Raw genomic sequence first — 25,957 nt, 5'->3', positions numbered from 1 at the left:
CTGTTACTGTCTCAGGTCTGCTAAGAGTACTGTCAAGGTGCTTCCTAGCATGTACCAGTTAAAACAGGGTCGCATATTTAAAAACTGGATGATAGCGACAGTAAGTGCGATTTTCTGCATAGCATTTTGCCGGTCAGTTTGTCTCCTTCAATTTAATGCCACAAGCAATACTTGGAACTGAGACAAACCTTGGATGTGTTGCATGATAACTCATATGTAGTATATTTCCTATGATTTTGAGTAATATACTCTTTATATCTGAGTAGGGGAGATGTGCATGTTGAATATTTTATGGTAAGAAAAAGCTGGGGTTTCTTTTTTGTCTGTTTTTTGTTGTACACATTTAGTGTACGTCTGCACACCTTTGTTTTTCAAGCCATCCTCATGCCAGCGCACATCTATGGCTGCACCAAGTTTGTGTGTATGTGGTTTACTCAAACGAAAATCACAGCTTTTCTGATATGCGGTGTGTACATTTTTAGCCTGAACTTATGTAAAGTAATTTTTGGTAAAGGGCCTTTAAATGTGATATGCATATGGGTTGAAAAATCTTTTGTAGGGCTAAGTGTGGAATTTGTAGCCTAGGCAGCAGATTCTTGTCCTATAAAAATATCAGGACAGAAACAATTTAGGAATCCATTCCTCTGCTTTTTTCTGTAGACAGTAGTCGAAGGTCTTAAAGCAACAAATACCTAGTACACATTCTAGTATCAAATCTGCATCTACTTGGCTAATGAATTGATATGACACATCTTATTTAAAACAAATGCCCAGGGAGCTCACATTTTCCTTTTTAGCATCTCAGAGTTATTTTCCTTTTAAGTCTCTCCTTCCACCTTCCAAACAGCCTATGAGAAATCCTGTCCCTTCTTGCTCAAATCAACATAAAATGGTGGGGAAGGTAGAATCAAATTAGAAGGGATGCTTCTTTTTAACAATTTGCGTCCAACACAGCATCCAATCTCAAAAGTTTGGTCTATTTTCTGTGTAGGTTGATATTTTTTTCACTTGCGTAGATTGATTTAAAAAGGCGTAATGATGAACGCAGTGCAGCTAACTCGCTGTATTCTGAATTTTAATGTTGTATCTCTTAAAGAGAAGTTACAACTGTGCAGGTAGTTGCTTTTTTAAAAAAGAAAAGTTGCTTTCTGTCTTATGAGCTTAATGAATGGCCTCATTCTTAAAACATTTGTCTTTCTGAATTTATGTTTCTTCAAACTGGTGTTAATTTTCTGCTTAAGGTGTGCTGCATTTGTCAAATGTGTTTTCTGCTCTATATGTTTTGGCCTACTCAAGTTACCTTCTTGTTGCTGCATTAGGGACAGTTCTCTAACCTGATTTGTGAGCGTGATGTACTGAAGTTTTTCTGTACTCCATTCTGTTCTTATGATTCCCACACTGATCAGAAGCACTGAAATTTCAGAGGGTATATTCCATATTGTTTTGAAATTGTGCATGCAAAAATTCAAAGACTACTTAAATACTGCACTGACAATGTTTAAGATGCACTTGAAGTTTCCTTAAAATAAGTTTATCAATAATTATTTTAGCAAAAGTTTTCAAATTTGCAACAACCTGAAAAGGAAACTGCTTGAAACTATGAATATTACTTTCTGAAGAACTTTCACTGTATTTTGAGATTGAATGCATTATCAGTTCTTGCTATACCTTACTCTGACAAAGGAAGACAAGTGTAATGAAGATTCACTTCAAATGTATTGGAAAAGCTATACGTATCACTTGATCCTGTTGCTAATATTCTTATGTAAGTTTTCCTTCTGTAGGGACTGTTGGCAGGAGGGGTGATACAGAAAGGTTAATTAGGATCAGTTTAGCAAGATTTATTTGATATCTAGTAAAATAAGAATGTAACACTTTATGTTGACAGTTTAATTTCAGTCTCTTAATTTTTAATGCAGAAACATGATGTATTGAATTTGAAGTTTCTCCACATACATTTGCTTATTTTCTTTTTACATTTTTTAACCTTTTTGAGAGTTAAAGGCTTTGGTTATGGGTAAAATTTAGATGTACTTGTGTGTGAGTAGTCCAAAGGAAAGGAGAAAAATATAAATGTAGAGTTAGTTGTTTTTGTGTGGAAAATATGAATTTCTGAGTGCTTGTGGAGTGGTTTTAACTCTGATTTTTCAACCCTTGATGCAATGGGAAAAAAAAACTGTTAATTAGTTTCTTGGTTTTTGAATGCAAAATCTCTGTAGTAGTCATAATAAAGGCATTGTTTCTGCTTTACATAAAGATTAAAAACTCAAAATGTCGTACGTGTCCACTGATTTTTTTTCTTTCTTACAGCTCTGCCAATATCTGCCGTGCTGAAATGTTTTAATTTTTAAATTTTCTTCCTTTTTATCTTTGTTTTCTCTGTTGCTGCTTTTTCTGTGACACAAGCCTTTCATTATAGTCACTCTTCTTTTTTCCTTCCCCACTTCTTTCTTTTCCTTTTTAAAGCCATGAGAAGCCGATCCATTGGTGAATGTGCTCTGCCATCGGCCTATATACGCAGTGCTAAAAGTGCTCCTGTTCTGATCCATACTTCCAAACCCTTCTTGCCTGATATTGTTCTCACTCCCCTTTCTGATGAGCTTTCAGGTAGTGCCACCTCTGCTAATTTCTGCACCCCCTTTATCACTTTTTTAAACCTTCTGCTTTCAAATTCTGCAAAATCATTAATTTTTTTAAAGTACTTGGGGGATGGGGGGGGAGGGGAAGAGATTAAGAATGAATATTTGGACTTATGTAAAGTATCATGCTATTTTGCAATTCATTCTGGAACTGTTAGAAGTTAGTGCTGTGCCAATGTTTACTATCATAAAAAAATGAACCGAGAGGAATATCTTGCTTTTATAATTATTTGGTAAACAGTAATAGAGCTTCTGTCTACCAGAGAGTACAGCTAATGTAAACGTTTTGTTTGTGATTAGTAAGGGAGGAAAAGGAGGAAGCTTTGGTTTGACTTGCCATTTAAATCTTTCTTCTTAAATTCTGGATTTCAGTTTTGGATGTTGTGTGGCCAACCATGATAACTCTATAATTTAACTCCCGTGGGAAATAAGAAAAACACAACTTTCTGAAGTGTATGGTATCATTTAATGTGCTTTACAGAATGTCTGATTTTATTAATATATAAAAATATTGTGTATACATATTAGTATTGGATTCTGAAGTGCTTTGATTTGGTTTGGTTTCCCAAATTATCTGTCTTTACATATTTATCATTTTCTGTAATGTTACGTTAGGCTGTGCAGGATGATTAGCTAGAATTTTTCACATTGGTTTTCTTTGGATAATTTTCTTTCACCAAATAGGTAGGACAGTTAGGATTAGCTCGTATGAAATTTTATGGATAATATTGTCATTTTTTTTTTTCTACTCCAGCTATTACTTAGGTAGAAATTAGTACAGTGTAAGGCTGACAATTATATTGTTTCTTTGTCTCAATGAGTGAAAAAACAAAAGTGCATTGGAAAAGCTACATACAAATAGGACTTACTGTCAGTAAAATTTGGTAAGGAAGATAGGTTCTATTTGTTTTTTTTTCGCCTGTCTTTGTTATCCAAGAAGTATCAAGAGCCGTACATTGAAAATTGTACTTTATTAGGTAGTGCCAGAATGTGCTTGTATTTTAGCATATATGTCTCCACCTAATGCTGAAAAGCTGTCTTTTCTTTCTGCCTTCAAGCAGAAAAATAGGAGGTTGGGTTGGTGTTGAGGAAAGTTGCAATCAGTTGAGATTAGCTAGAACTGCCAATTTCAGTCTCTTTCTTATTCTAGCATATTAGGGAGCGGGCAGTATTTCTTCCAAGTACGTGCCTTGTTAAAGATGCAGCTCTCTGCAACAACAGTTGTAATGGGTTTGGTAAAATCTATTTAGAAATTGTTAAAGTCCCATTTTGATGGTAACCAGTGTACAAGTGTGATCTCTGATTTCCAAGGAGGCTGTTCATTTGGATTTTAAAACATTATTTTTATTTTCAATGCTGATACTACAAAAAAAAAAGTATTTCCTTAATTTCTTCTTCTGTTCTACAAAAATGAATTTTCTATTGGCACAAGCACTACACGTTTGTATGAAAATCTTTGTGTACTTGTATGTGATATTCACGCATACATGAGCGCCTATTAAGTAATACTGGATCAACATTGAAATAAATCTAGCTGAATTTATTTCAATGTGTGGAGCTGCTTGGCGTGCTTTTGGAGTTCTCCATCCAGTAATTTTTAGCATCCTAGAAAATCATAATCACTGCATGCTTGCCTAGTATGCAATCCTTAGACTGATACTTTAATTAAAATGGAGTCTATGAAACATGAAAGATGCGCATTGAGGCTCACGATGAGATCATTTTATCATATTATTTTAATCAATAATATTATTGTATAAGTTTTAGAGGCATCCTGTGATCCTCAGATGCTGCTTTCATTAAAACCTATTTCTTAAAGCTGTGCAGAAACTGTTTAAGAATTATCCATACTAATATCTGCCTAAATCAATGAAAGACTCTGAAGTATCAATTCTAGCTAAAGAGAGACACCCTTCATTTCTGAGGATGTTAGTCTGTATAGTTAGTAATAAACTGAATGGGAATATTGTTTAGTAAGTTGTTGATGAAAGCAGAAGAGAAAGGAAAGGGTTAATAAATTGTGCACTCTACAGCTATTTTCGGTTCATGTTTATTTTCTGAATGAGCTGGTATGTCTACTCTTTTTTCACCATAGACTTCTGTGTCTTGTCTAATAGCTACTGTACAGTTAGTAAACTTTGAATCAGATCAAATTTTAATTTTCAAATAAGAGTTTCCTTGAAAAATTGAGTGTGGAAATAATGGCTTTTCGTCTTATTTCAGCACATGCGTTAAGTTCAACTGTATCTGATTCCTCCAGGTTATGTGCTTTGCTCAGAAGGAAATTATAACAAAATTCATCTCTGTCTTTCTCAGAAAAGTGTGAGCGCTTCAAAATGGTCAATTAAGGTGACTTCAGGTTATCATGCAGTATTGTTGAAATAGATGTTGACATATATTCATGAAGTAATTATCTGAAATACTTTAAAGTCAATTCAACATAATTTCTTTATTTTGGCAATAACACATCAGATTTGAGGGAAGGGGCTTAAATTGTGTGATATGCTGAATTTAAGTAAATGCAGTAAATTTAAGTACCACTGCACCTGTAGACAGAACAAGGTAAGTCTTTTTACTGCGGCAAGTAAGGGTTGTTGTTCGTTTAAGCTCTTTATTGCTATTCCTGTTTTTAAAAGCATATCCAGAACAAGTCTTAAAAAATAAATCTGAAGAATAAGTGATTCTATGAAAACAAAGCCAATGGAAAACTGACTAAGCTGTTTTTGCCTTATGTTTCAAGTTCCTGTCCTGTGAAAAGTAATGAATCCATGAAATTTTTAAAGAGACGCTTATCCTTGCCTTTATTATAGGTTTTATAGTATGCAGTATTCCTATTTATAAGAAAAATTCAATGAGGAATGTGAAAGCTTTTTATTTTGGTGGATAACATGAAGTGGGCTGACTGTATTTCTGTACATTTCCTCAGTGGCCCATGTTGACTGCTTTCTTTGCAGTTAACTATGATTTGTACTAATGCTGAAGTATTTGCAGCCTCAATAGAGACAAAGAATTACTGATTTAAATGGTCATAACAACTGTTCTTGTTGTAAGTAAAAGTGATTTAACTCCAGTGTTAACTATTGTGTGGCTGCAGGATTTGTTCAATATCTTTGTTACAAAACTCTTAATCTGACAATTCTAATGAGTTCCTTGAGTAAAACTTAAAGAAGATGGAAAGGTTAGATTCCATTTAGCATTTAGTTTTGGAATTTCAAGATGAGACATTCCACAAAGTGTTTTTCTAGGGAAAGAAGATGTATTATATATGTATATCCATAATTTATAGTAATCTTGTCCAGCTCTTCTTTGTCATTTAAGAACTTTAAAAAAATAAATAAGTAAAAATAAAAAAATCTATGTCTTCAGATATACACTATATTATGTTTGCCATAATATTTACAACTATACATTACTATTCTTTCTGATATTTCAGTGATTTATGCATGTCCACACAAGTTATGAAAAAAGTAAGACTTTATCTCTTCAGTAGACAGTTCTGATTTGCCAGAAAACTTACACGTTCTCCTTGGAGTTTTGTATTTTCTGAAGATGTAAATTCTATGAAGAGTAGTACTGTTAAGCTCATTTATATTGCAGGTTAATGTTTCTTCAAGATAGATGGAATAATAATGCTTGAATTATTGAACTTATTGGCACAGCCCTAGCTTTAACTGTATTTCCAAACGTTCCATGGTCTCACTGTTTGTTCTCATGCATGTTAACATTTAAAACTATGTTCTGATGCTCTAACTCATTTATATTGCATTTTGTACTGGTTATTATGTGCGTTTGTTTTTAACACTCTAGTACTGAAAAAAAGTATTTTCATTGTACATAATTAAACAAGGCTCTGGACTTTCCTGGCTTTTTCAGTCACAATTAGAATGTAGCAGTAAATATATTTTATCTTTCTATATGAACTCTGGTTTGTATTACATACACTTTTTTCCTACAGACATTGATGATGCTCAAATTCTTCCACGTCCACCTCGAGTCAGACATTTTTCACAGAGTGAGGATGCTCCAAGTGAAGTTTTTGGTGCATTAAGTGAGGAACAACCACTGCCACGAAGTAGCAGCACCTCTGACATCCTGGAACCATTCGCAGTTGAACGAGCCAAAGGTGCAGTTCCTGTCATTGACAGTTCATCCCATCATGCTCCAAGTTTACAGAGTTCCACTGAGACCTCTTCAATGCATAGATCCACTGAAAGCCATATTACTGATTCAAATAGCAGAGAGTCCTCCTTGGAAGTTGGGGATAGTATTTATGACCATCTTTGTCACTTAATAGGGCCAGTAGAATTTGAAAACACAACCTTTGAACAAAACCAGTATGTTGACCTTGAAGGTGAAGATGATCTTCTTTCCTCTCTGAGAGAATATCTTAAAGAAAAAGAAGAACTTTGCGGTAACTTTGAGATAGATGAATGTGAGGCTTCTGCTCACGAAGGTGATACATCAGTAAATAGGAATGATAGATTACCACTGGATGGATTAGCAAATAGTGATCAGACTGGTCAATGCACGAATAGCGTCACTGTTACAGAAAGACCTGATAACCCAGAGCTGCACCTAGAACAAAACCAAAGTGGCTTTATAAGTAATATTGCACCTACTCAAATAGACATTTTTGCAAGAAATGAAGCACTCGATAAAGTCAGACAGTTAAATATTGATAAACAGTGTGAAAGTCTGTTTGATCATGGGCCAAGTAGTCCTAGCATCAAAGAAGGAAAAAGATATCTGTACAGGCAAGCAGCCACTGAAGCTGATGTAGATTCAGCCGTGGAAGCAGCATTAGCTGAAAAGCATAAAAGTGCTCAGTTTAACGAAAGAATAACCAACTCACGTGTTATGCATGCAAAGAAAATTCTTCCTAAAGCACAAGTTAACCCTCAAATGCCTCACAGCACAGGTACAAGCAAGCTGTCACCAACTAAAAGGAGTTTATCTGAAACCGTAACTCACAGGGCCAAGATCATGAAAATAACAGCTAAAAAAAGAAATAGCGTTCATGTAACTTTTAGACCATCTACAGAATCGGTTCAGTTTTACAATCCTCTTGAGAACAAAGAGGCTGCTTGGAAAGCAAGACTTCGTAAGCTTAGTGGCTTCAGCGGTAGTGGTAGTGGTAGCGGCAACAGCAATAGTGGTACAAGCACCAGCTCATCAGCTGCCACGGAGCTGGTTAGACCTGGAATATATAGACCTCTAGATGCAATCAATGCTGCTTCACTTAGTAGCAAGCAAAGTAAAGAAATTACAGAAACTCAAGCAGCCGTGCTGCAAAAGGAAAGTATTGCAGTTAATCAGTTCCATAATCGTAGTGCATTTAGATCATCAGGTCAGGAGTCAGCGCAACAGCAGGGATCCCTGGGTGGTGTTTATAAAACTGTTGTACATGCTCTTTCGAAGCCGAAGGCAAATGTTTCCCCACAGAGACAGAACAGAATGCCAGCAGAGGCTCCACTGAGGGATCTGTACAGTCATGTAATGGGCTATTTTGGAAGGAAAGCTGCAGGTGAGCACTGACAGTGTGCAGAGTGCAAAAGGAGAAAGGCAGCACCAGTTTGGCTTAATGCAACTGAAGCAAGCTGTGATAAGCAATCAAAAGGCTTTGGGATGATCACTGCTTTTCCTGTTTGGTTATGCATGCGCCTATAGCCAGCTGATTTTTCTCCCAGCCTAAGTTACTTCTACATACTTGAAATTACTAATTTTCCTTTTAAAAATATTTGGTTGTGAACCTCTTTGCTGCTGAAGACCATCAGGTTAGGGAAGAGGAAGAGACAGTAAATGACCTAATAAAGACTAAGCCTTGAAAATTCTGCATTTTCATCTACCATACAGAGCCTCAGAATTCAGCCTACTGAATGACTGGCGTGTGCACATTATATCAGAATGTACTATTCTGCTCCAACTAGTTTGCTTGTCAGAAGGACCTGGCTATCTACCAGCTAGGTTCAATTAATTTCATTTCTGGTTCATTTAGTGTATTTTCTTCCTCCTCCTCTGCTCCTTCTTCTTATCATCCTCCAAAACAAAAAGGCCCCTCAAATTTACATTTGGAGGTCAGTTTAGATACCTTTTTGGATACCTGTTTGGAACAGAAAGCTGTTACCAGAATGATTTTGTTCTGACAGTTCTCTGTGAGTAGTCTTACAGTTTTGTGTGAATCTTTTTTGAATTCTGCTGTAGGCCTTTCTGTGTGCACTCATCAAAACTGATACAGTTACATCTTGGCAACATCTTTCGTTGCTTTTTTTTTCCCTTGGAATCATTGCTGTTCATGAAGGTCTCCTGATAGTCCTCCTGCTTACTATGAGACTTTCGTGGACTGATCAAAAAAGAAGGCTGTGGCTCTAACATCCATTGGCTTAGTTCAAATCATAAATGACCTTAAATAAACATTAAATTGACTTTCAGCAGTAATGTAGGTTTTCTTTTTTTCTCCCTTTTACACTGGCATGATTAACGGCACATTCTGTAACGCATCCTGCATTGAGATGTTAATGCCACCTGAGGGCAGTCTGTGAAAGCGTAGCACCATGACAAGTGGGCAGTGATGTGATTGTCACGTTCCTCAAAAAAGTTCTCTGCTTCTCTGCAGAATCTGATCTTCTGAAAGAGAAATCTAGAAAAAAAATTATTTGAAATCCATAACATCTAGCAGAGCCTCAATATTAGGATAAACTAAAACCCTATTGTGGTCCCAAGAGAGAGCACACTGAGGAAAAAATTATTACAGAGGAAAAAAGAACTGAAGTAACATGAAAACTAGAGGATCATGCAGCTGGGTGTAGCAGCCACAGTCAAATACAGAAAGTATAATTTATCAACAATACAAATTGATAATTGAGTTAACTTAATTGTTCATCACCATTGATCGTCCAGAGATTGAATTTTCATTCCAAATAGTAGCATGTTATTTTATTACATAACTTTTTAAATCTGCACTATTTATACTAAACGTATACAGTGCCACATTGGCATTTGTCATTATCTTATGTTGCAGTCTAGTGTGCTTTTCCTACTACATTGCTCTTTATTAAGAGTGCAATGAAGAAGGAGTACCTGTAGGAATTGTATAAAATTTTTAGGACTTATTAACATAATTTTTTGTGACATGGAGGAAGAATACATGCTGTATCCTTAAAGCAAGCATTAACAACTTTAAGTAGTGCTTACCTATAAGCTTTCTTGCTCTTAAAGGTTGTACTGGAAATTGACTAACACCTGCTTAGTGGGAAGAAGTGGTTTTACTAATTCCTACAGTAGAATCTGCTTAAAAAGTGGGAAAGTCTTAAAATGCATGTTTGGCAATTTTGAATTTTTAATTTCTATTAGCAGGGCTTCTTTGTTTGTTGTCTTTTGTTTGGAATATATGTGTTCTTTACTATATACAGTTATTCATTTGCTTTTAGCTAATAGAGAGGACATGAGTCAAAAGCTGCACCCTATTGATAGTGATATTGGCAGTAGCAATACGAATGTTCCTGATATCATGGATGAATTTATAGCTGAGAGACTCCGCAGTGGTAGTACACTGGTAAGCCTTTAAGCTTCCTATGTTAATGATATGTAAGTCTGCAGGTACGTGTAAATAATCAGGTCGTTTGTGAATGACTTTTTAAGTCAGCTCACTACTTATTAAGATATTCATCTTACTCTGAATTTTATGCATCAGAAAGATGTCAGAATATCACTGAAGTATTCCTTGGCTGTAAATTTTTGGCACAAGTTCATGTTATTTTATGCATACTTGATATCATTTCTATTAGAATTTCATTCTTCAAGCAATGCAGAAGTAACTGTCAGGTGTCTATTCTCATTGAATTAAATGGTTTTAATTGCAACTGAAAAGGTAGTTCCAAAGCTAATGTTTATATGTAAATTTGCAGTCCTTTGTGTGTTACTGTATTTAGGCACCATACTGGAGAACAGGAGTGTAGTACTATTCTCTACGATTTTAGTTAGTGAAACAGACTACAAAACTGCATTTGTACGTTTTTTCCTCCTTTTTTTTCCTTTCACTTAGAAGTGTTGAATAATTTCTTTCAAATAACTTTCTGTTAATAGAGCCATTTTTTTTGTATTATTTATTCCTACACTTTTCCAGCAATGTCATTGTGGTTATGATTCATAATGAAAAATTTCAATCAATTTTAAGTTGATAATTTCTGGTTACCTTTGAGCATTTATCAAACAGAGCAACTGATTTGAAGTGTTCTAAGTGTTAAGTGTCAAAGAAAGGGGAAATATTCAAAGAAATAATGAAAATGATCAGAATGGGTAATAATTGAGATTGTTTGAAAGCTGTATGCTTCTAGATTAACTTTTTTCTCCTTAAAAAAAATAATATCTTAGAGGTGCTTCTATAAAAAGTTGCCAATGAATATCTTAGTTGTTGTTAGTAAGGAACAGAAGAAGATTCTTCAAAATGAGTGGAAAAATTAATTTGTCATTGTGTTTGATAGATGGCAAGAGAGGACCTGTAGGATTTGTTCAAATATCTGCATTTTACTCTTTGAATTTATTTTTAACAAACTTTGTTTCATCTGGAGTTACAAGGTGAAAATTCTGTTTTGAAAGATACTAAAGATAAACATCAGGATGCAATCAATAAAACAGAGATCATCACAACTGATCACAGGAGAGGAAAAAAAAAAAAAAGAATAGGGAGCACTATTCATGTTCATGTAGATGGGCAAGAATTTTGATTGTTAATCAACATTCAAAAAATATTAATAGACGTATAGAAAAATGATAGTTTCCTCACGTAGGAAACAAAACAGCCCAAGGTAAGCTTGAATAAGTATTATGAAACTTTGCCTGCTCTTGATGTTGCAATCTAATGCACAAAAAATGGATATTTTGGCTTTAAAAAAATGAAGTACCAGCTTACTGTTTTTAGATTGCTTGGTCTATCGAATACTAAAACTTTGTATCTTATCAGAATTATCAGTTGAAGTAAATAGCTAATTTGTAGCAGGATGTTAAAAGGAGAAGTGAAGTGATGAGACATAAAATAATTCACCTTCTGTCTCTTGACTTTCAATGCATAAAGGATTCAAGCTGTTTCATAAAAAGGCTTATCTATGTTTATCTTAGTTCCCACTGAAGCACACAGCGGTACTTTTCACTGCCCTTTCTGCTCTGTGAGGAGTGTCTTAAAGATTAAGACTCAAGTAGAGCAGCATGCGCTTACATGAGCAAAAATGTATGTCTTGTTTCTTCTATATGCTGTCTTAAATCAATGCTAAGTTTTTGGCTTAAGAATATTACTGTGTGAATTAGGAAAATTCTTTTGCTTGTGGTATATGTTAATTTTTTGCTTATAGGGAAAAAAAGAAAAGAAAAGAAAGAAAAAAGAAAAAAAAAAAAAGCCTATTGACCAAAACCCAACAGATTTCTTGAAATTTTTTTTTTCTGCATGTTAACAAGATTTGTTTATCAATTTAGACATAAATTGGAGGTAATGTATGTTTTTACTATTTTTTCCAAAGTCTTACGAAATACAAGAGGGACATACTTTGGTTTAAATCCAGGTCTTTTAAGATTTGTGCCTAGACATCCATTGTGAAAGCAAAATGGATATTTACTGAATTGTATGATGGCATGAGTTCTTCGCTTTCTGCTTTCCAGGGTTTTGGAAACTGTTGGCTCTGTACAACGATGACAATTTTTGGCTGAGGTTCATGTGAACAATTGATTGTATATAGACATTTGTGAATTTGTGATTGCTTCTCCCATTATAAGTAAATAAGCCATCCAAGGTTGTAACATACTTCATATCTCTTCAATGTTTAGAATGTGACAAGACGAGGAAGCAGTCCTGGCAGCCTGGAAGTTCCAAAAGACCTTCCTGATGTACTGAACAAACAGAACCAAATGCGTCCTATAGATGACCCAGGCGTGCCTTCCGAATGGACATCACCTGCTAGTGCAGGCAGCAGTGACCTCATCAGTTCTGATAGCCACTCAGACTCATTCAGTGCTTTTCAGTATGACGGACGCAAATTTGAAAGCAAGTATACTTTTCCAAAAGTAGGAACGTTTTTGGTTGACTGCTTGTGAACTTCCTTTTCCTAATTTTTGTAAGTTAAATACCAGTACTCTTCTGCTAAGAGAGCGTATCTTGATTCCTCCTTGAATTCACTGCTAATTTAATGGAACAAAGCAGAATTCATGAGAGAGGCTAGCATTTGTGTAGTATACTAATGAGCAAAACAGCACTGAAACATATTGCTCTACAATAGCTGAATGACAGTGCATGGAAGTTAGTAAACAAAACTGTCTTTGAAGTTTGCTATGCATAGCATGCAGAAATGAAAGATTGCTTCAGAATTTATTTTAATTCTTCTGAAACAAAAGTTCAGGTAAAATGTCGAGGTCATCTGTTATTTCTACAGTGGTCTTTGTGTAGCTGTAGATAGATAAAGATACTGTGTTATCATGGTAAAATTAGTATGCTTTTTAAAATGGCTTAATATGTTTTTCATTCATTTCCTGCATCTGTTCGTACTTATATGAATATTAAGGGGTTATTGCACTTAACTAGAACTATGAATTTTTTGTATTACGTAAGAGAGTAACACTGTTTATTTGGTAGAAGTATTTGTTGTATTTCTATATGTATTTTGGATATGTAGATGGTAGGTAGCTAAGTGATGCTAATTAAACTGTGTTTCAATGTGACATCTTCTCTTAAGTGTTGAGAAAGCAATTTTCCAGAATGCCATTTGCTGTAATATTTTTAGCTTGAAGTTAGTACTTTAATGAACAAGTTGGCTATTTCTAAGCTTATAAATTTTGCAAATAAATTCCTTAATGTAATTTTCCATTATTTTTACTTTATTCTCATTTAGGTACACTTACAGCGACTAAGCAGAATACAGGACATGCAATAGGAATGTCTCCTCCAGAAGTTCAGTCGCAGTTTTGTGACAGAAATGAGAATGTCCATAATAGCCAATTACTTTCTGCTTTTACATCTTATGTAAATTGTGCAACAGTGTGTTGGAAGCATAGGAGATGTACATACAAGTTTTACATGGATGATTTTGGAGGTGCTAGGCTTTTGTATTTTATATTAGTGGTATTTTTAAGTTATCAGTTAATACAGCTCTTTCCTCATACAGATTTCAGCTTTGGCACAGAGGCAGGGACACCAGCTTCCACTGATGCTGATGCAATTTCAGGACAACAACAGAGTGCTGAGGAACAAGAAGTAGCCAGTCTAACTACACTCCATATAGATTCGGAAACAAGTAGTCTGAATCAGCAACCGTTGTCTGCTGAAGCTGCAACTGTTACTGGTAAAATAGTTAATAAGTAATCATTTGTTTCAGAATTTTTCCACCCATCTTGAAGAGTTCAAGATTCAGCTTCTGCTATGAATCTGTTCTGTAGAAGATGATTCTTGGATTTCAGTTATTTTTTTTTAATGCCATTAAATGCTGATGGGTGAAATTACACATGGTAGTTACCTTCATAATCCATGACTTGGTGCTAAATCTCTTTTAAACCTTTAGTGAGGAAATCTGTACAATTATCCAAGAAAACTGTTAGCACATAATGCAAGCTAGATCTCACAAGTGTTTTTATATTACTGTAGTCAAATAGCTAATTTTCAGTAAGCTATTTTTTTCTTGAAAGGCTTTGCCAGTGCTTTCAAACTAGTATGCAGAACTCTTATGGAATTCCTTTGTCTCTTAATTTCACTATATTGTCTCTTGTGAAATTTGAATCTTACAATATGCAAAATGTTATTGTGACTTGTAAGATCAGTTTCCATTTGTATCACTTATTTTTCTATTAGTATTTTTCCTTTTTTTTTTTTTCCTCATGAAATAGCCTTTTACAAACCAGAGTTTCACAGCCTCAGTCAGACTTGAGGCCCTACCAATTTATTTTACAAATATTTCTTGAAAAAGGGGGAGAATAATGGTTAGATCAGCAATTGTCAAAGGATACAGGTGAGCAAATCGAATGGGCTGCATTCTGAAAGAGAAAATCTTCCTCTCTGAGGAGCATTTAGAAGGAAAATCTCTTACCATATTTTGTGAATGACAATTAGGGAAATTCATAGACTTTTTTTTATATTCCTTGTTCCATAACTGTTAAACGCTGTCATGCCCAACAGAAGGGTAGACCAAGTACCTATTTGTGACAGCTTATACCTATATAGGTTCTGTTCTCTGTGACAAATCAAACTGCATTTTCAGAGAATACTTATGGACTGTCTTCAGTTTCTTGCAACTATTTTTACATTCAAAAATTGCCTTTCTGTTGAAAGAATCACAATAATAGCGTTTTCAGCATTGTTGTTTCGCTTGTTCAACAATAGTCAGCTTGACTTTTATTCTCTTTGCTGTGTACTTGTTGAAAGTCCTCACAGAAAATCTGTTCGTTATCTGTTTGTTTATTTGTATGTTAATGATTTCATTGCTGTTTGATTGTTTTGTCCAAGTTCACATTGTAATTGACAAGATTGTAATTAATGTGACTGAGTTGTCCATCGAGAAAGTTCTGTGGCTGTCTTTTCTTGTTGTTTGGACCACTGTTTTAGAGAGGAGGTTTTTGTGTGGCACTTCAGTGCCCCCATAAAGTTGGAGCCCATTGTCTAATTTCTGTTATATTCCACGGAATTAGAAAACACAGTTTCTTTGAAATTTTGTGAAAGATAGGCAGCTGTATAGTGTAAATCACATGAGAGTCACCTGATAGAGAAGCTGCAGTTTGAATTCACTGTGCATTAGATACCAGAAGATCCATGTAGAAACTCAACTTTAAAACACAGTGTCAAAGTTGAAAGCATATGTACTGAAGTATCTTTTAATGCTTAGAAGACTCCAGTAGATCAGCAAATTTTCCATCATTATTTCTGTCTATTGTTTTCCGTCACATAAAATCTCTTTCCCTCCCTCCCCTACTCTCTATTTTCCTTCCTTCCTTCTTCCATCTCTCATTCCCCCCTTTTTCCCTGCCACTTCCTTACCCCCCGTCACTCTTTCTTTCTCCTTCTCTTGATCTATTTCAGTCCCTCCCTTCTTGGTGAACAGAACAGAAAAGTAGGAAAGAATTTCTTAGGGCACCTTTAAATGTTTATTTTACATTAATTTTGTATGTTGTAAACAAGCGAACAGTGTCAGCTGGGTAGTCTCCTGTAATTCATTATAAATGCAATGAAACAATATTCTGTGTGTGAAGTAGAAGTGGAAAGGCATTGCCACAGTTTGTCGTTTTGCAGAATTTAGTGATGTTAGTATGTATGTCTATCTCTCATACAGAGATGCAGTGATTTAAACTGTTGGTAAAAGCTGCATTGCTTTTCAGTCCAGCAGTTGGAAGTTTGTTTACCATTGTTTCTGTTCTGATAATGCTTCACATTTTCCATCAAGTTCTTTAAAATGTTTAATTCTCTTTGAAAGTAAACATTTAACAACCAACAATATAGGAAAATTACTCTTTTTAAGAGCCTCACCTTTTGTTTTTTGTCCTTAGAGTTTAGTTTATCTCCAGTGCTGAACTTCACACGTATTGTAATATTTTTTTGAATCAGTTACATTTTTCCAAGAGTTAAAATTCAGAGACATTGATTCTTCCATTTTAAAATATGCTGATGTGTAGAGAAGAAAATAGTGAATACCTGTTCTTTAGTTTACTGTTGTCTGAGTATTCAATCTGATCTTGCCGTTTTGGAAGAATCTTTAAGCAAATCCAGGAAGTGAAATTTGTTTAGCAGAAGTATAGGAGCAAAGGAAAAGTGTGTGCTGCTCCTGCGTAAATGTCTCTGTAGAGTAGATCAAGTAGCTGCATAGAGAGGTTGCTCTGTGTTGGTCATGGAAAGATGCCTTTGCACACTGCCATTCAAAATGCTTGTCAAGGAAGTAACATTCCTCTAACTATACACAGAAAATTCCCTCCATACAGATTTTCTGATCAGCAGATAAATATGAAAGAATATCAGTCCCTGAATAATATCAGCCTCTGAATCCTTGAGAAACCCAAGTGACGGGATGTGTAGAGAAATTTGTCTGGTTCTGAGCACTGCAAGTGCAGCAGAATAAACGCATTTAAAATTATTTTGATTGAAAATTGCGCTCTGTTATTCCATTCACCTGTCTGATTTTGATGTTCATCTCTTGCCTTTCCTGTGTGTAATTTGTTGTTTCTTGGAGCACCATTCACAGGGAGATCTGATTGCAGTTTTTAAATCATTTTCTTTTATGGCCAAATTTATTATATTAAAATATTTAAAATATTATTTTAAAAAAATATTTTAATTTTTCTTTTAATGCTGTGTTTAGAAATTTCAGTAGCTCAAAAGAACAGAAAAATCTTTTAAGGTAACTGTTAAAAATTGCATTTGCAGGCTCTGAAAGTGCTTCTCCAATCCAATCTGCTCTTGGATCCCGATCACAGACACCCTCTCCTGCCACTCTTCATGCAGATCATATTGAGCAGAAGGATCTGCAACTGGATGAGAAGCTCCACCACTCTGTTTTACAGACGCCAGATGACCTAGGCAATATCTGGAATAGAAAATATAAACCTGTTTTTCCTTTCTTTCAAATGCAATATAGTGAAGTAGATAGTATCCCATTAGCTGTAGACAATCTTGTACTAAGCTATTTCTTTTGCACTTTTAGAAATATTTAATTGCAGTTATCTTCTCAGAAAACAAACAAAAACCTTTCTACATTTTTGTCTTGCATTTCATTGGAACTGTTAGTGAATTTTTAGTCAATGTATCTATAACATAGAGTTGTGTCAGCTTAGCCTAGTATGTAGTCCTGCCATGGACAGTTTTATCATTGATGTACAAGTAATAAGAACTAATTTTTAAGTAATGTTTTTATTTTTTTCTTTCCCTTTAGTACTTATACAAGTTTTAATTACTTTAACTATCCAAATTACTGAATTTTAGAATACATTCACTTTGTAAACACTTAAGTTCTCATTTCTCCCATGTTCAGTCTCTTGGAAACAGAATAATGTCTGATGGGTATTTTAGACTCTTTTTTTCTTTAAAGTAGCCTACTGATGAACACAAGTACCATCATTTTGCTTTATACTTTGAAATCTGCAACCCAGAAACCATCAGTGTCTCTAGCACAGTGGTCCAGATCTTCAAATGAAGAGGCTATGAGATTAGGCTGAATTCAGATTTCATTTTCATTTTGTATGCCTATGGGAGCTGAGAGATTTACAGAAGATCTCAGCAGGTTCTGGTGCTGAGGTGTTTTTAAAACCTATGTGAGAGGTACAGAAGGAAGAATGTGGATACTTTTTGCTTAAAAACTGTGGTTCCTTAGGTAGTTTGCTTTGGCTGTTTGACCACATCAAACGTGAGAAACTGTAATGTGTCTACAGCCAACCTGGAATGAAACAGATCTTCCACCTAAAAAGGACTGTCCATTTCTATAAAGTGTAGAGATAATGTTTAATGATGCATAGAAGAATCTAGGTGAGAGCTGAACTGCCACACTAGGTTACTGAATTAGAGCTCCAGTAGTGACCTTGAATGTTACTTATGGACAAAATATGTAAGAAGGTTTTTTTCTCTTTCAGTTTTAAGGAAACTATATATGTAATACTTCTGGCAGAACTTTTCTTTCTGTAAAGAGATAGATCTCACTGTGCTTTTTTTTTTTTTTTTTCCTTTGCAGAAACTGGTGAATTCCCCTCAGAATGTTGCAGTGTTATGGCTGGGGGAACACTTACAGGATGGCACGCAGATGTTGCTACTGTGATGTGGAGACGAATGCTAGGAATTTTAGGGGATGTCAACAGCATCATGGATCCAGAGATTCATGCCCAGGTCTTTGATTACCTGTGTGAACTGTGGCAGAATCTGGCCAAGGTAAAAACAAACAAACAAACAAAAAACCAACAATAAAAAAACCAGGTCCTCTTATCCAAGCTGATTCAACAAGGAAGGATTTTCAGAGGGAACAACCACCACCATATTTCCCTTACTATTATTTTATTTTATTTTAATAATTGCAGATAAGAGACAATCTTGGTATTTCAACAGATAACCTCACTTCACCATCTCCACCAGTTTTAATCCCACCACTGAGAATTTTAACACCGTGGCTGTTCAAGGTAAATTTGAGCACTAAGTTGTAAAACAGAAATAAAGATATGTTGTTGCAGAAGTGTTTAATTTACTTTTTTCTTTTATAATTCACTTTTTTTTTTTAAACTGTAGGCAACAATGCTGACTGATAAATACAAACAAGGAAAGCTGCATGCTTATAAACTCATTTGTAAGACAATGAAGCGAAGACAAGATGTATCTCCAAACAAGGATTTCTTAACGCATTTCTACAATATAATGCACTGTGGACTTCTTCATGTTGATCAGGTAAGTTTAACTGTGATGTTCTAGTTAAAATGCATAGTAGAACTAAAAATGGAATTGTTTTGTCAGAAATACTGGATGTTTAGCTGAGTAATGTGACTGAGCCACGTGACTGGTACTTTTTCCAAGCTTTGGTAAATGGCCTGTATGTTCTTTGTTGTAATCAGAAGTGCTTTTTTGTAGTCCATTTCAAGAAAGTAAGAGGACAGGAGAGGTATTGTGTCTTTTTTAACTGATTGCATGCTACAGACTGAAGCACACAAGAATGAAGGAAGCAGGTATCTCTAATGTCTACTGGTCTTATTTGCTTCCTAATGCAACTGTTCAGCTAATGGGAAATCAAATTGTCATCACCGTATGCCTAGCATAGTTTATTTCTACATCAAGTATAGAAACCAGCAAAGACATTTAATCAGAGGAGGAGATCTTTCTCATATGTTTTAATACGAACAAGTCTGAAAATAGTACATGGCACAAATGTTCTTTTTAGAGATTCGTGTCACAAGTGTGACTGCTTCACTAAGTGCACAATCCTACAATTTAATGTGTTGAATGACTATACACCAGCAGTGTTATAAAACACTTCATTGTAATTATGTCTTTATATTGTGATTCTGTAAAAAACACCTTTTTTAATATTATAGTACGGTGACGCATATTGGAGAGGATTTAAACATGTTGTTAAGAAGATATGATGTTCCTTAATGTTCTTTCCAATTCAGAGCTTTCTAAGATGCTGTATAATAGCTACAGAACAGAGAGATAGATATAACCAGCTATTTAAATGAATTTTTAATCATTTATAAAATTCTTAAAATCTAAATGCTAATGACTTAATACAAAGGTGGTACGGTAGTGTCCAAGATTAAATCAATCCATGAAGTATACTATAGTTACATTAGGATGAGTATACACATGGAATTTATCTTTTTTGTGCTGCTCCTTGCTTAGTAGTATAACCTAGAATGTTCTGATGGCCACAGTGAATTTACATGCTTTTTTATTCCCAATTTTCTGTTCACTATCTGCCTTTTTTCATTATTTGTTCATGTTCTTGACATTCTTTTCTTTTTTTTTTATTCTTCCTCTTGCAAGGATATTGTCAATACAATCATCAAGCACTGCTCTCCTCAGTTCTTTTCACTTAGTTTGCCTGGTGCCACCATGCTTATTATGGATTTCATTGTAGCGGCAGGAAGGGTGGCAGCTTCTTCTTTTCTCAATGTAAGTGTTCAATGGTTTGTTCTCATTAATGGGCAAGTCAGAAGGATTTGAGAAAGCTGAGCAATATTTTTCCTTGACTGGTGTATTAATTTATCCAAAGAAGTCAATGTAACAGCAAATACAGAAGCTGTTAGTGTTTCATTGTAGCACACTATGCATGCAAGTCCTTTATGGAAAATGTAATGTGAAGAATGCCAAAATTGCTCTTGAAACAATAATTTTAGAGTTCTAGGATTTATGATTGCCATTTATCTGTGCTTTAAAATGTTTTAAAATAAGTGGTCATTTGGGCTATAACTTCATGTTAGGAATATATTTACACACATAAATACACACCACAGTGATTTTCATAGTCTGGCTTGAAAGCTTTTATATCTGATAGCATTTGACTTTTCAGATATCTCTCTTATAAAGAACCTAGGTATCCTCAGCCTTTTATTGTGATGCTGATGTGATTGTCCAAGTGCTGTTGACCTTGTGTGACTGTATTCCTCAAAGGTCCTAAATCCTCCCGTCCAGTTGTCAATGACTTTTGACTCTTCTCACATAATTCACCTTTTAACTACATATGAAATTCAGTTTCCCTTAAGGTGCTATCAGAACTGATCTTTGCATATCTTTATGCTCTTGTCTATCATGTCCAGCAATGTTAGCTTTGCAGTTCTAATTATTTAGTCGTTTTTCTGTGATCCTAACAAATCCTTCATTTCCTTTTGGCCAGCTTGGAAAATGGGCATAGTGTGTGTATGAATAGCAGTCCACTAGGATATGGTCTCAGCTTGCTCAGCTTTAGAGAATTTGGAAAAAGAAATAAGAAAGAACTGTGTAGAGCTTTAGCCATTGTTCTTATTTAAGGCAGCTAGAAATGTCATCTTTCTGAGTGCAGTAAGAATATGTTTCCCCTCACCTGTTTTTCTTTCAGGCACCAAGAGTTGAAGCGCAAGTTCTTTTAGGATCTCTTGTCTGTTTTCCCAATTTATATCATGAACTACCAGCTCTTCACCCAAACATTCCTGACATAGCTGTGTCTCAGTTTACAGATGTTAAGGTGGGAAATCTAAAGATTATCCGAATAGTATTCTGCCACCAATTAAATTTTAATATGATGATGTTCTGGGAAATAATGACTTAATTTTTTCATGAGCTATTTCAAATTGATCCTGTAAAATATTGTGAAAGATTATACTGATAAACTTATGGAGTGTTTACATAAACTTTGATGGTAACCTGCAGCTTTAGGAATGTTTTGCTGCAGTTCAGTCAGAATTCTTGATGTCATTCTTGAAACCTTGATCACTTGTTCTATGGATAATTCCAAGGATTTTTTTTAGTTAATAGAATTTTGATTGGGAAAAGAAATGATCATTTAATACCTGCCTCAGAGTAACCACCAGATGGATACTTTCTGTGATATCCTTCATGTCTGTTCACAGAAATTAGCTACAGGATGGTCATTTGTTTGTTTGTTGGATTTTTTTTCTTCCTTTTATTTTTTCCCCATGGTACTTTATGGAAATGTGTTGGATGAATCAGTGAGATATTCTGGAGTTAGCACAATAATATACTTCTTTGTCAGACTAGAATTTGACATAGTGTCAACAAACAGTTCTGAGCACCGCCCTAGAAAGCCAGCTAAGCAATGTGTCTGTCTGTCTCATAGTAATATTCTGATTTTCAAACATTTCACGTGATTGTGTAATTGACAAACCAGTGAGCATTTTCCTCTTTGTTTTAGGAGCTCATAATTAAAACTGTGTTAAGTTCAGCCAGAGAGGAGCCATCTGGTCCTGCACGGTAGGTCATACAAAAAGTGCTTCTAAAGTCGTAGTTACTTTTACATGTTACACTGTTTTGAAGAAGGTAAATTAAAGGTTGTAAAGTAAAACTTTGTATTCTATTCACACTTTTCTTCACTGCCATCTAAACAGTGGTCTACCATTTCAATTCAAAGTGGTTTTTTAAGTATCTAAGCCATTATCCATCATATTTGTGAAAGTTGTGGCAGTCTCATGAAGTCCATGATATTTTTGGGCAAATTTCATCCTTGTCTGCTGCTTTGAATGCATTTATCTGAATATTGTTGATTTAAAGAAGCTGATGAGTAGAAACTTAACAGCAAAGTTCTGTTACTGTTAAGCAAGATATTCCTTATTGGCAGTGCTGAGGTAGCATTGAGATAACTCTGCAAGAATGCTCCCACAGTTGATCGTTTATGAGCAGGCTATATTTTCACATGTATTATGTAGAAAAAAGCATTTATTCGGCTTTAGCAGGGCATATAATGAATATAAAAAGTGCTCGTATTCTTGTAGTATGTCTTTCAAGTTATTTATCTTCCATCATTGTTTTGCAGATGTGTTGCTCTTTGCAGCCTTGGTATTTGGATCTGTGAGGAGCTAGTTCATGAATCTCATCATCCTCAGATCAAGGAAGCATTGAATGTGATTTGTGTTTCTTTAAAGGTGAGAGACTAAGTCTTTTATGATGTGTGTTACGTTGACCACACCAACAAAATCCCATTATCCACACATACCCCTGTATTCTGTGTTTGTTCACTTCTAAATTTGCGAGTCATTGCATTATGTATTGTAGTGTCTCAGACCTCACCAGATGTGTAGAGGGTCAGTACAGTGCCTTCACCACATACATGGAAGCACTGGAAGATGTGTAATTCCCTGTGTTGAAGTTCTATACTCACTCCCAGACGAGGTCTGGGAATTTGTTAGGGGAAAAAAAAAAAAAAAAGAATCCAAAGACTGATCAAGAGTTTGCATTAAATGTTGAAGTTATAGCTCTGCTTTGTAAGAAGCTGGTTTAGGATAGAGTTTTATTCCAGTGTATTTCTTACCTTTAAATTATTGCCATTCAAAAACTTCTGTTCCGAAATTCTTATTGTTCTGTTAATACTTCATTGCCCAGGTGCTTCAGCTTTCTTAAAGCTTTTTTTCTTTCTTTCTTTATGGATACGTGAGATACACATTTCTCTGATAGGTTAATAAAATTGGACTTGTTAAGAACACAGTCTAAGAAACCAGTGAACTAGATCTAACTATTTTTATAACATAATTACTGTATTCTGAATTCAGAGGTCAGTACTTAGCCACCTTGGAGCACACACCTGTCATAGCTTCACTGCTAAGTAAAGTGAGCTTGGAACATGTAAACTAATTTATTAGCCTTTTAATAAAGGAAGAATTCTAAAGTCACTCATCTTTATCAGATAAATAGAATAGGATTTTTCCTGATGAAAACAGCAGTACCTAATTATTTCCTGGGTGATATGTGATTTGTTAGAAATAGGGATTGGAATACTTATTTTTACTAAAGGCAGTATTTAAGTGATAAGAATATATTTGAAATCCTTCCCTTCCTAAGTCCTTGGGGCTATTGCATGTAATTTTTTCTTCTATGATTTCTGTACTGTCTTCAGAAGCCTGTAGTTTGACTGTGCTAATAACTAAAAGGAATCTAGGATAGCATCTACATCAGCTAGCAAGAATGGAGAGCTATTGTACAAATGCATTCACGTCTTCCTTGACAAACACAGTAACAGTTCAGGAGTTGTTTAAACCAGGCTCTTGTACAGTAACATTTTCCAACATTTAAAAGAGCACAGAAAAGAGTAGTAGAAGCCAGAGTGCATTCATTTCCATTCAGACAAGTGCTGTATGTAGCAGTCACTAACAAGTAACTGAATAATTAGTCTCACTGTTTTTAGTACTGTGTCTTGTATAGTAGATACTTGATTGTTCACTTACTTCGGTCCTCAACAAGAGCTCTGATTTTCAGAATCCTGTGGTGGGTTTTTTTGTTTGTTTGGTTGGTTTGGTTTGGTTGGGTTTTTTTGTGATAATAGTAATAATAATGCAGGTAAGAAGGAGCTAATTTGTTTGTTCTGGCTTCATGGTATTATCCTAACCAGTGTGAGATTAAACTTAGAAGACTTCTTTCCCATTTCCTTCATTCTGTGCAACTTACTTGTTGTCTGATCCAGACCTTGAATGTTAGCTGGTAACGTCTGTTTAGGATTATAAAATCATTTCTTTTATATTGTGCGAAAGTTGTTTCTCCCGTAAATGAGTACATAGGAACCATATGTTGGATTAATTCCATCACTGGAATTCCTGACCACCTCTCCTCCTAGTATATTATTACATGAAGTCACAGTCATCATTACTGCACTGTGTTCTTTTCTAGTTTCCAAATAAAACAGTAGCTCAGGTTGCCTGCAGTATGCTGAACATGCTGATACATTATGTGCATAGACTTCAAGTGTATCAAGCTGATTCACCTTTAAGAATTATTCAAGTAAGTAATTTATTTTTTTTAAAGTAACAGCAAGATATATATTTCACTAACGTTAAAATACCACGGTATTGATAAGTATGTGTCACAAAATGCAAAATTGACATTATCTTACTGAAAATCAATGGTATGGGTTCGTGTAACACTTACTGATTCCAATCTTAATATGTAAAATGGCTATAGCATGTTTTTTTTTTTCTCCAGCACAGTTTCATCATTATTTAGGTGAGCATATTTTAAATTAAGTAAATTATTTTGTGTTAGATATTGGCAGATATATATGTTTAAGTTTAGTAAGAAAGCAGCTATCTAATTGGTATCTGCAATTGTATTTTGTATATCCATTGATGTATCTGTATAAAGCAAATATATTTTTCTTTAATGCACTTTGAATAACAAGGAATTAGGCTATGGCCTCTGTGAATCTGAGCAGAAAAAAGATAGAGGTCTCCCAGGTAACCAGAAAGGGAATTGTGTGGAAGCTTCTTAAAAGGCATAAGAAGGATTTCTCTGCTCCTGTGCAGTCATATTATTGATTAAATGAAAGAAGGTTGTTTACAAGTTCTAGTATTTCAAGAAATAATAAAATTAGTGTGGTCCCATATACAAAATATCAGGATCATTTTTGCACCCTACGAATATGTGGAATCAAGTTCTCTTACTGCCTAAGTATTTGGAGCAGCTGTGTAATTGCACTGAACCTGAAGATTTTACGATACTAGGAACTTATGTCAGTCATACCTAACATTTTCCTACAGTGTCTTCTCTGAAATTCAAGTAAAAGGGTTTTATTTATAACATTAAAAAATGGCAAGGAATGGTATGATTTATCTCAAAATAACCTAAATGTAATTCAGCTATGTGTCTAGTATTGTGTCCCATTTACCTGCTAAAATAAATCACTTTAAACCTTGTAAAGAAACTATGCTGTATTTTCTCCAGATTCTGATAGCAACGATTACCCATTTGCTACCCGGTACAGAAGCTTCATCATATGAACAGGACAAGAGGGTAAACATTTTCTGTTCCTTTTTACTTAGGAAAAGTAACTTAGAAATGTGTGGCGGTTTTGTTACAAATTTTAAAATATTCCTTTATAGCAGGGATCCAGTTTTGTAAATATAATGCAGTATTTTCTTCCCAGACTTATGGCAGTGTTCTCTATGCAAATGACTTTCTGAATTTTTTGCTGAAAAATATGCTTTTAAAATTAATTGAAATAGATTGCTTTCAGTCATTAGAAAGTCTCCTGTCTTTATCCTTAAATTAAGCAAGGTAGACTTTTTAAACTTGTCTTATAGTGAAAGTATATTTTCAACTTCTTGGGAATACATTTCAAAGTACTCAGAAGGTTGTGAATTTTTATTATTTCAAGTAAATTTTTCAGCAAGGCAATCAGTAATATTCAGGCTAA

General features: G+C 34.8%; 1 protein-coding gene across 24 annotated transcripts in view; it reads left to right on the top strand.

The window, feature by feature from the left end:
- RALGAPA1 (Ral GTPase activating protein catalytic subunit alpha 1) overlaps positions 1 to 25,957 on the top strand; it is a 106,138-nt gene that overhangs the window by 30,666 nt on the left and 49,515 nt on the right. For 6 of the 24 annotated variants that reach the window (XR_014946685.1, XM_085549130.1, XM_085549131.1 and 3 more), the window contains 16 exons: positions 2,467 to 2,607; positions 6,595 to 8,163; positions 10,067 to 10,191; positions 12,453 to 12,669; positions 13,511 to 13,711; positions 13,784 to 13,960; positions 17,020 to 17,172; positions 18,317 to 18,510; positions 18,657 to 18,755; positions 18,862 to 19,017; positions 20,110 to 20,238; positions 21,161 to 21,286; positions 21,974 to 22,032; positions 22,592 to 22,700; positions 24,436 to 24,546; positions 25,486 to 25,554. Coding sequence is in view for 23 of the 24 variants with exons in the window: in XM_085549130.1 (XP_085405256.1) it covers positions 2,467 to 2,607; positions 6,595 to 8,163; positions 10,067 to 10,191; positions 12,453 to 12,669; positions 13,511 to 13,711; positions 13,784 to 13,960; positions 17,020 to 17,172; positions 18,317 to 18,510; positions 18,657 to 18,755; positions 18,862 to 19,017; positions 20,110 to 20,238; positions 21,161 to 21,286; positions 21,974 to 22,032; positions 22,592 to 22,700; positions 24,436 to 24,546; positions 25,486 to 25,554 (3,635 nt within the window). In the remaining variant the exon portion in view is untranslated. Of the gene's footprint in view, positions 1 to 2,466; positions 2,608 to 6,594; positions 8,164 to 10,066; positions 10,192 to 12,452; positions 12,740 to 13,510; positions 13,712 to 13,783; positions 13,961 to 17,019; positions 17,173 to 18,316; positions 18,511 to 18,656; positions 18,756 to 18,861; positions 19,018 to 20,109; positions 20,239 to 21,160; positions 21,287 to 21,973; positions 22,033 to 22,591; positions 22,701 to 24,435; positions 24,547 to 25,485; positions 25,555 to 25,957 lie in introns of those variants that run through there. The other 18 variants (XM_085549136.1, XM_085549134.1, XM_085549139.1 and 15 more) reach the window with 13 other exon arrangements.

Source organism: Coturnix japonica, chromosome 5 (assembly GCF_054131305.1).
Source record: "Coturnix japonica strain WE chromosome 5, WE-NBRP24, whole genome shotgun sequence".
NCBI lineage: Eukaryota > Metazoa > Chordata > Aves > Galliformes > Phasianidae > Coturnix > Coturnix japonica.
Note: the sequence above shows the minus strand (reverse complement) of the source record. Positions and strands in the feature narration are given on the sequence as shown.